Here is a 10,259-nt window from a genome sequence, read left to right as displayed (position 1 = left end):
GCTGCTCTGGATGTTCCCTTTGTGGGGGGAGAGGGGGAAAGAGGGTGAATTAGTGTGTACCTCTGTGTGCTGTGGTGTGAGGGAAACTTGTCTGGTTAAAAAAGGTTGCTCTAGTACGAGGGTAGAAAGCTGCCTCAAGGGGTTATGTGTGGTCAAAGTTATGGTGGTTAAGTGTTGGTTAGATAAGTGAGGAAAGCTTTGTCTTCTAGCTCTGGTAAAAGAGTATTAAAGCTGCCTGAATGGGTGACATATGTAACAAGGGATTGGATTGGGTGAAAATAAATAAATGGTATGTAGAAAGTTGGAAAGTTTGGTTTAGTCGGTGCAACATCTGTGGTCATATGCCGGAGAGACAGAAGGGAAGGAATTATAGAAGGGAACAGATCCCAGGAGACGGGACACAACCCCCGATTAATACCTGGTACCCATTCACTGCTGGCTGGACAGGGGCGTCGGGTATCGGAAAAGTCGCCCAAATTTTTCCACTCCGCCCAGGAATCGAACCCGGGCTCTCTCGGTTGTGAGCCGAGTGTGCTAACCACTGCACCACGAAGTCCTCTATAAATGGTATGTGTGAGGGAAACTCTGAGTCTTTTTGAGGTAAAAGCTCTGGTAAAAAGATGCCATGTGCTGCCTCAGTGGGTTTGGTGTGGACAAAAAATTCGGTCCAAGTAGATATATATGTGAGGGAAACTTGGTCTTCTTGAGGTAAAAACTCTGGCAGGTACCAAGAGCTGCCTCGGGTACATCAGAGTAAGTAGACTATCTTCATTATGTTTTGTCTGTGAATGAAAAAACACCTTAGTGTGTAGTGCACTTACCCTTCCGTAAGGCTGCGTGTTGCTCCACCTGCTCGTCACACACCAGACACAGCCTCGGAGACTCACTCAGCACCACGGCCTCTGAAGACAAGGCACAGAGCTCCTCAGTGACTCCTGTTTGCTGTGACTGAGCTTCCTATGAAAGGTGTACATCCCTCCCTCTTCCTTCTCCTCCTCCTCCTCAGCCATTATTATTGGTCCACTGCAGTACAAAGGCATTTCCTAATGTTAATAACCTCCCTCACATCTCCTTCACTCCCTCCCTTCCCTTAACTCTCCTTTCCCCTCCTTCCTCTCCCTTTCTTTGCCTCCTTCTCCCTTCCTCCCTGCTTCCTTTTCTTTCCCTCCCCCTCTCTCTCTCCCTCTTCCTCTTTGCCTTCCCTTTCCTTTCCTTCCCTCCCTCCTTTCCATTTTTCCCTTTCTTCTCTTCCTTCCCTCTCCCTCTCCCTCTTTCTCCTCCTCCCCTTCCTTCCTACATACCTTCCCTCCTCAGCTGCAGCAGTTTCTCACCAATCCTCTCCCTGAGCTGCTGTGTCTGTGGTGTCAGGAGCTGCATGGCGTCTCTGGTCTGGAGGCGTAAGGGCCAGACACCCACCAGGCCTTGGAAGGAGAGGCTCGGGGTGAAGGTGCTGGGGTCAGCCTCGCCCCACACCTCCTGCTGGCATAAGGACCCCTGGTACTGGAAGCAGCGCCAGTGTGCCCGTTGGACATACACCAGGCTCAGCAGTGTCTCCTGAAGGCTGGGGAGGACAGGGAAGGGAGAGGAAGGTCAATGTTGAGAAAAAGAGCAGGTTAACTATAGGAAAAAGACATTGTTTCTGAGATCCAAGAAAGGCCATCAAGGAAAAATAAAACAATGCTACAGGCCCAAACAGCTTCCTCTTAATGAGCAGACATGGATAGGGAAATTAAAATAGACAGCAACAGTAAAGTAAGGAGAATAATAATAAAAAAGAGGGACAAAAACAATATTAAAACAAAACAGTTCAATAAATCCTGCATCAGAGATAAGGCAGACAGAGAGATAGATAAATGGATATAGACAGACTGAGATAGATAGATAGATAAAGACAGATATAAGCAGAGATAGATAGACAGGCACAGAGATGGACAGATTGATACAGAAAGATATAGACAGACAGACAGCTATCAGGCACCTTGGTGATGGCTGCAGGGGGGGTCCAGCAGGGGGGCAGTGGTGGCCCAGCAAGGCACTGAGGGTGTGGGCGGCACTCTTGGCCTGGACAGCAGGCAACACCCACCCTGCACACACAACAGGGATTGCTTATTACCATTCTAATTATTATTATTATTATTATTATTATTATTATTATTATTATTATTATTATTACTATTATTATTATCAATATTACTATCATCCTGCTATGTAATAATAATTGTCTAAGCTATTTTTTAGATTTCTGTGCAATATTTTTTTCAAGTTTTCAGTGATGTCAATTTTTTTTTCCCAATTGAATTCTATAGGGAGGTAGAATGCATACCAGTGTGTGGATGTGTGGTGCTCAGTTCCTGCCACAATGTTTGGGTGAGGTCAGACTGGTCACCTCCAGCACCAGCACCACCTTGCCCCACGCCAGGGCCATCAGCTGGGAGGTGAGGTGTGTGTACAGGCCTGGCCACACCTCCAGCACCAGCACCACCTTGCCCTGCACCAGGGCCATCAGCTGGGAGGTGAGGTGTGTGTACAGGCCTGGCCACACCTCCAGCACCAGCACCACCTTGCCCTGCACCAGGGCCATCAGCTGGGAGGTGAGGTGTGTGTACAGGCCTGGCCACACCTCCAGCTCCAGCTCAAACTTGCCCATAGCCAGGGCCATCAGCTGGGAGGTGAGGTGTGTGTACAGGCCTGGCCACACCTCCAGCACCAGCACCACCTTGCCCCACGCCAGGGCCATCAGCTGGGAGGTGAGGTGTGTGTACAGGCCTGGCCACACCTCCAGCACCAGCACCACCTTGCCCCACGCCAGGGCCATCAGCTGGGAGGTGAGGTGGACCGGCCTGGCCACACCTCCAGCACCAGCACCACCTTGCCCCGCGCCAGGGCCATCAGCTGGGAGGTGAGGTGTGCGTACAGGCCTGGCCACACCTCCATCTCACCCTGAAATGCCAGATGGTAAAATAAAGTATAATAAATATGCTGTATTATTATTATTATTATTATTATTATTATTACTATTGTGTTTGGCTTCCCTGTTAAGAGTGGTTCATAATGGGAAGTTTGTGATACAGTTGAGTAAAATAAAATATATATACCATCTTTTATTATTATTACTAGTATTAGTATTAATAGTAATAGTAGTAGTATTATCATCATCATTATTATGGGGCTTGACTTCCCTGCTGGAGTGATTCACACTGGCAAGTGTCTGGATGAGGAGACAGAGCTGAGAACATCCATGAATTTATGAAAGTAAGTACAGTTGTATGAAAGCAGATATGGAGGCAGGTCAACACAAGCTTAGTTAAAATCCTCTATACTATGACTAAGTAAATGCATACAAAAACCAGACAAGCAAGCAGAGGCAGACACAAACACACACACACACACACACACAGATACATTGTGACTTAGAATGACCTTGAAAATAGATAAAATTGAGCTCAAGCAAAAAATATTCATGAATTAAAGCTATACTTGATAAACTGAAATTTGGAGACAGGACCAGCGTAAAGCATCCTGTATATCACTAGGTAAATACACACACACACACACACACACATACAACCTCCACCTAACACATACACAAGAGCCCACAAGTGTAGCTCAATTCCTATATATCACAACTATAGTCTGTTCACTTAATTCTGACCCAAGCTGACAACATAAACCTAAGCGTGGTCATAAGCACAGTGCATATTAGCAGAAAGTGCTGCGTGAGATAAACACAAACAGGTTAAAGAAAACTTGGAAGCCACAGCAGCAGCCAGTCAGCACTCAGCTTGCAAACACACTTAGGTTTATGTTGTCAGCTTGGGTCTGACTTAAGAGAACAGACTTTAGTAAGGCTTTAGGCCAAGAGAGAGAGAGACTGAGAGAGCAGGACTTGCCTTTTCATCCCCCACTGCCGAGTCATAACCAGCAGACACAACACTATAACTAACTCAGGACCAAACTAGAAGAGAAAATAGTCGTGCTTAGGGTTCAAACGGCACACCAGGTTCAGTCTAGCCTCCTCTGATCATATGCTGAGGTTTGTGCATAGGTGTGTGTGTGTGTGTGTGTGTGTGTGTGTGTGTGTGTGTGTGTGTGTGTGTGTGTGTGTGTGTGTGTTGGGGTCCTAATCGGTCAATCAGATTGTATCTTACTGACAAAATGTGTCAAATGTAGCAATTTCAAAATGGTATGCCACATAAACTGTACTGCATTGTAGGGATCTTGCTTTTCCTGTCCCTCAAGCCTGGACATCTAATGCTGCCTAGTAATGAAGGGGAAAAAAATTCACACTAAGCTGCACACAACTTTCTACTCTGTCTCATTCCTGTGCTATACAAATCCCTTATGCAGGAGTAAACCACCGTCTGCATTCCTTTATCCCTTTTGCTGGTACACTCTGGAACAAACAAGCTTCCTTTGTCTGTGTTTCCTCCTGCCCATGACTTGAACTCTTTCATGAGGGGAATATCAAGACACCTCTCCACCTGTAACTGACTCTCTCCAGACCACTCACTTCTATCTACTTTTACAGGAGCAATGCATAGTGGGCTTTTTTCCCCTTGAGCTGCTTCATTAACTGGACAAAGGAAAAAGAAAAGAGCTTCTCACTCCCTTGGCCTCTGCCTTTTCCTGACCTACTAACAAAGACCAGAGCTGCCCAGCCTCAACCTCTGCCTCACCTGCTTCTCCAGACTTGCCATCGGTTGCTGCCGCTGCCGCACCCCCAGCAAGAGGCTGACCGCGCGGGGATTCCTGGCTGACGTCTTCCTCTGGGGCGTGTCTTCCGTCATCCTGCAACACAAAGGTTCACCTTCATCAACTGGTTAAGATTTATTTCAGAGGCAATATTTGCCCAAGGTTTTGATATGGGGTCATTTTCAATAATTTTAAATGTAGAAATTCAAGTGTCACAAAACAGAGCCTTGAGGACACATTATTGTGGGGATAAATGCCTAACAGATAGGTAATAACCAATATCTATAACCATTGCAAAGTGGATCACAGGATTTATCAAAATTACCCCGTGCTGCCACTCCATGTTTTCTAGGGTGAATACAAACCCATCAAAGCCTGACATGATAACCAATATCTATACCCTTGTAAAGCATATCAAAAATTTATCAAAAATAATATACAATAACAAGTGGTAGGCATTGCAACCAAGAAAGGACCTTGCACAAGCACTATGTAGCTTATGACACACTTGTGAGACCAACACTGGAATACTGCTCCACGGAGTGGGATCCTTACACACACAGAAACATTGATAAGCTAGAACAAATCAACACCAAGGCAGCAAGGTTCATTACAAACAATTACACTTGAACGTCTGGCATCACAACACGGATCAAACAACAGATAAACATGGACCCTCTTCACATACGCAGACAAGCACACAGACTTACACTGATATACAAGATCACAAACACTCACACTGACATTGACCCACACACAAACTTACACAATGCAAACAGTCAACGTACTCATAACACACACACCCATAAATACCAAACATATCACACTAACAATGACGCATACAAGCACTCATACTTTCCACGCACCATGTGTGACTGGAACAGCCTCCCTCAACAGATTTTAGACTGCGGTACAATAGACTCATTCAGAAAACAAATACACACTCACTTGTCACCACAACACACCAACACTAACAATTACACTTGATTCACTTCCCTCCCCTGCACACCCGGCTCCCCCGTCACCCAACAGCCAACACAAATATGCATGTTATGCACCTGAATGGGTGCCCTGTGTATTATAAATCAAGATCAAGGTAATTTAGCTGTGCAGGTGTAACTAGTAATTTTGCACTTGTGCACCGGCATGAGTGCAATATTACACAAGACTGAGCACTGCACTGCTGATATTTACTGAAGAACAACACTGTGCAGGTTATTGCACCGCGCCCCACCACTAAACTTAACAGATCTATTCAAATTTAACATCACCTGCTGGGTGGGGCTTTGTCCCCGTCAACCTTACCGGCAGACCTTTCATAACAAATGTGCAATCTCCCCCTCAGACCTTTTTGTTCTAACTCCTGATCTACCCACTAGAGGCCACCAGCACTAAATAGCACATGTTAGGACCCAGCTTGAACTAAGGAAGAGGTCCTTCAGTGTCAAAGGCATTCCTTTGTGGAATTCCCTCCCTGAATCCCAGGTCACCCTCCAGTCTCTACCTCTATTTAAATCAGCACTAGCTCATCATCTTGGGGACAAACTCTTGGAATATCATTAAATGGACTGTAGCTCTACATCTAATCGTATAAATTACATTACAAATTGACTGCATATGATGGACTATCCAGCTCTTTCATTAGTATTTGTTTTTGTTTACGGTATGTAATTAAATATTGAGAGCTGGCGCATCAGCAGAGTGCTGGCTTCCCCTCGTCATCATGTGGACTGTGGGGTCGGGAAGCCCACCAGGTGAGTAAACCAGGTGAGTTAGTTTGAAATATCCAAATCTGACACACCACCTTCTTAGGGGGCATTACCTTTGTTCCCCCTTGACCCCTGGCGTGTGTCATGCAACACCCACTCAACAGGAACAGCAGGCACCCATTTAACTGTTTCTGCAGGGAATGGTCATGTAAAAAGCTGAGCAGTAGTACAAGGCACCTCAGTAAGGTGCCCAGCAGCCCCGCGGGGCGGCGGGTGTGATGCTGGAGGAACACCAAGGGCCGGGGGCGTCTTGGCCATGCCGGTCACACACTCCATCATTACCTTCCCCTCGTAGGATCAGCTTCACCTAGGCTTAGGCATGCCCCGCTAGGCCTTGTTCAGGCTGTCATGGTGGTGAGTGTCTGACAGGAGGCTGTGGGTGTATGGCGGTGAGTCTGCCGCCCGACCCTGCACGGAGATGACACACACACACACACACACACACACACACACACACACACTGCCTGTCGTGTTCTTCTTCGTGGGTGTTTTATGGGGCTAGTTAGGCTGTGGACCCACAGCCTCTAGAGCCCCGTCAGTGGTAGTTGTTATCAGGAGTTCTTGGTTGTGCTGGCCGTCCTGTCACCGTGTTCGTCGTTCCTGCCGAGTCGCTGCTGCCAATGTTTGTGTTTTTTCAACGGGACGCTTAACGTGCCACACCTGGGGCGGTATACACAAAAGTTCTTAGCATCGTTAAGTGCACTTAACGGCAAAGAACGTTAAGTTTTCTACTTAAAATGGCGCTGGGCCGCTTAGCGCTGAAGCTGGAGCACTTAGCGGGCGGAAAATTTAAGGCGGGGAAGGGGCTCCCTTAGCACCGTTAAAAATGCATAAGTATTGCAACATGGTGGATTACAGCGGGAGGAAAGGCATCACCTCTAATATATCTGCCTCGTCTAGACGAATTGGAGGCGTGTAATGATTTGAAACTCATCCTGAAATATCTGTGGACTGTGCTGACCGTGCTGAGATGAGTGGTTCGGCGAGGCGGACCTTGGAAACACCTACATGGCCATCACGACTGAAGTGGTGTTCGCCGACAGGTAAAATGCAGGTGCAACCTTCACAGGCTGACAGAGATTGAGTGATAACAGACACTGGAGACCCTCCAGGCGATGGCTGGTGACCGCCTGCCACCATCCACAGGCTGTCACACAAGGAGCCCTGGGAGTAACCTTGCTGGAAGCCCGCGAACCACCAGTGTGTGGCTGGCGTTATACAGCCCCAGCCATCGCCTGGAGGGCATCCAGTGTCTGTTATCACTCACCTTAGGTAGTCTGTGAAGGTCCAGTCATCACTGGTGCACGTGTATCTTACCTGTGATCAACACCGGCAGCCACAGACTCCTGCCCAAGGAACGAACACAGGTGAGCCAATATTTTACCTCGCCAGACTTATCCTTTACAATATTCAACTCTTTAAACCTAACACACCTGTTAATCTTGTGACTGACTTCAACAAACGTTTCCCACCAATCTTACCAAACCCTAAACAATACCTATTTGGGTCACTAGTGTCTGTTATTTAATTTTTACTTGTCTAACCTCCAGCAACGATAAACCAAACCTAACCTGGGTAAATTTATCATTGACATATAGTTATTTCAACTTAATCTGTTATTTAAGATAGCCAGTTTTAACCAATTCAGCAATTATTTAGAAAAGTTGATATTTTTAACCTAACTTAAATGTCAGAAGTGTCCTAACAAAATTACCTCCCTTTGCTTATTTTTAATAACCAAACCAAATCAATTTGACGTACCGGTAGCTCTTAAACCGAACTTGCTCTAGTACTCAAGCTTACATCACGTATGACTTTTTCCTTTAATCCTAAATCAACTTGTTTAGAAACCTTGCTCTGACATACCTAACTTAATATAAGTTCACCTCTCCTAACTCAGATAAATTTCCGATTTGTGTTACTGACTATTTTTTAAACAAACATTTTGATTTTGGACGTAAATTTTTTACCAAACTAACTATCATTCAGAATGTTGCCTTATTTTAACTTAACAAAAAATTATAAACGTCACCTAACGTCATTGATCCTACTTAACGAGCAGTAGCTATCCTTTCTGTAAAATACCTCCCAGGAATCCCTGGGTGTTGCAAAATGATACTAATACCCATGCTAGCTAGCATTGTAGTATTGTTTAATTTGTTTTGGTCATGTCTTTTTTTCACAATTGAAATTAATTAGTTCACAGTATATTATGGCTTTTGTTATTTGCAGCTTCCTTTCTTGTGAAGATCTAAAAGTGAATTTTATGATTATTCTTAGTCTTACTCCCAAATAGCTATTAAAGTCAATCAACAATGCTAAAATCTTTTTGAACCAAAAAAATTGCAAATTGGTCCATGAGTCAAGAGTTTTGACTTCTGGACAAGTATAGATATAGATATAGGGCAGGTACCAAAGCATTTCTAATTGTAATGTATCTATTTGCAGTGATCGTGATGACATTGACAACAACGAGCAAGTCCTCCTAGACCTAGAGTGACCTCGAGCTGGTATTCGCCACATAACATTATTGTTTAATCATTTAATTTTTGTCATCCTGCATCAAGCAGTCATTCCCATGCAAGAATATAATGCACGATATAAGCAACTTCAATTGCTAGAAAATAAGACAATGTTGCCAGCCCATATAGTGTGCACTGTGCAGTAAATAACTCATGTAGATAATGCCTGTTATTTTATCACATACTTATGTTGATGCAATGTCTTTTAGTTCTTGCTTCGGCTATATTAATTACTAATCCATTCTTATTTCTCTGACGGCCATTTCCTGTGTCGATACGTCAATCAGTTCAGTACTTTTATTTTCTTAGCTTGTGTTTTGCAATTCTTTGCCAATTAAATCACTGGACACATCTTAATAAATATCACAGATTTAATTATCATATATCAGTCCCATAAGTTTATTTCAGATGCTCTTAAAACAACATCTGTCCATTCATAGTCCAACTTAACCTGGTAGCAGCAACAGGCCAAATTTGTGGCTTTACCATGTACCAGCGATGGGCCACATTTTTGCCACGATATAAACCCCCAAAAATAGATGATGCATAAACTGATCACAAGTGTGTTGATATATATTATGAAATGGTTTGCGTGAGTGATGATTTTTTCTCATTTTCTCACTCGGAGGGCCTTTAAGAAACATGAGTCCTGCAGCTACCAGGTTAACCTCTTTTAGTATAGTACACTAATCAAGAAAAACATCCCAATTAATATATATATATATATATATATATATATATATATATATATATATATATATATATATATATATATATATATATATTATATATATATATATATATATATATATATATTATGTTGTTTATTTGAACTTGTACTCATATTTCAGGGCCAAACATGATGTGGAAGAAGAAATCAGTTGTCTCCATCAGTCGGGATTGTGCCGTGGCAGCTTTCTCCAGCTGTCCGGCAGAGGTCCAGTCCATGCCATGGAGAAATTCAGCCCCCAACAATGAGATGGCATGCCAGAGATGGATCCAGCTTCTCCTCCAATCAATCAATCCTTGCAATGCTTTCTCTTTTCTCTCCTTCTGTACCACCATGCTTACATAACTGATCCAAGGTACTTAAACTCATTACCCTCCCCCATTTCTTCACCATTCAAAATTATTTGGCATTCTTTTTCACATTCAATGCCCACTCTATATGGGCATACAAACTCTACAACCTCCCTTCTACTCTGCTCACAAACCATCACTTTACTTTTGTTGACATTTACTTTCAACTTTCTCCTTTTACATATACTATCAAAAA

At 44.1% G+C, this 10,259-nt stretch overlaps 1 protein-coding gene and 1 long non-coding RNA gene across 4 annotated transcripts; one reads left to right on the top strand and one right to left on the bottom strand.

Annotated features, from left to right (window-relative positions):
- Window positions 1-1,995: 1,995 nt before the first annotated feature.
- LOC126988888 (uncharacterized) lies at window positions 1,996-7,042 on the bottom strand. Of its 3 annotated transcripts, none has more exons than XM_050847273.1 (5): window positions 6,639-7,042; window positions 4,677-4,788; window positions 2,851-2,940; window positions 2,324-2,620; window positions 1,996-2,084 (listed from the first exon to the last, which is right to left on the bottom strand). In XM_050847273.1, exons 2-4 carry the CDS (start codon window positions 4,785-4,787, stop codon window positions 2,345-2,347), a joined length of 477 nt encoding a protein of 158 aa, XP_050703230.1. In that variant the 5' UTR covers window position 4,788; window positions 6,639-7,042; the 3' UTR covers window positions 1,996-2,084; window positions 2,324-2,344. The 3 variants fall into 3 exon arrangements, with proteins under 3 accessions (XP_050703230.1, XP_050703232.1, XP_050703231.1); XM_050847275.1 differs by having other exon boundaries at window positions 2,324-2,560; window positions 2,869-2,940; XM_050847274.1 differs by having other exon boundaries at window positions 6,744-7,042.
- Window positions 7,043-7,689: 647 nt separating this feature from the next.
- LOC126988887 (uncharacterized) lies at window positions 7,690-9,983 on the top strand. The gene is made up of 3 exons (XR_007742616.1): window positions 7,690-7,828; window positions 8,910-8,971; window positions 9,835-9,983. It is a non-coding gene; the product is annotated as an uncharacterized LOC126988887 (long non-coding RNA).
- The last annotated feature ends 276 nt before the right edge of the window (window positions 9,984-10,259 follow it).

Source organism: Eriocheir sinensis, unplaced genomic scaffold, assembly GCF_024679095.1.
Source record: "Eriocheir sinensis breed Jianghai 21 unplaced genomic scaffold, ASM2467909v1 Scaffold100, whole genome shotgun sequence".
In the NCBI taxonomy this organism is placed as follows: Eukaryota; Metazoa; Arthropoda; class Malacostraca; order Decapoda; family Varunidae; genus Eriocheir; species Eriocheir sinensis.
Note: the sequence above shows the minus strand (reverse complement) of the source record. Positions and strands in the feature narration are given on the sequence as shown.

Coding starts and splice junctions, on each gene's coding strand:
- LOC126988888 (XM_050847273.1), bottom strand. CDS start 4,787: ATGACGGAAGACACGCCCCAGAGGAAGACGTCAGCCAGGAATCCCCGC. Junction 2,941..4,676: donor TGGCAAGTCTGGAGAAGCAG/GTGAGGCAGAGG, acceptor CTGGCATTTCAG/GGTGAGATGGAGGTGTGGCC. Junction 2,621..2,850: donor AGGTGGTGCTGGTGCTGGAG/GTGTGGCCAGGC, acceptor CTGGAGCTGGAG/GTGTGGCCAGGCCTGTACAC.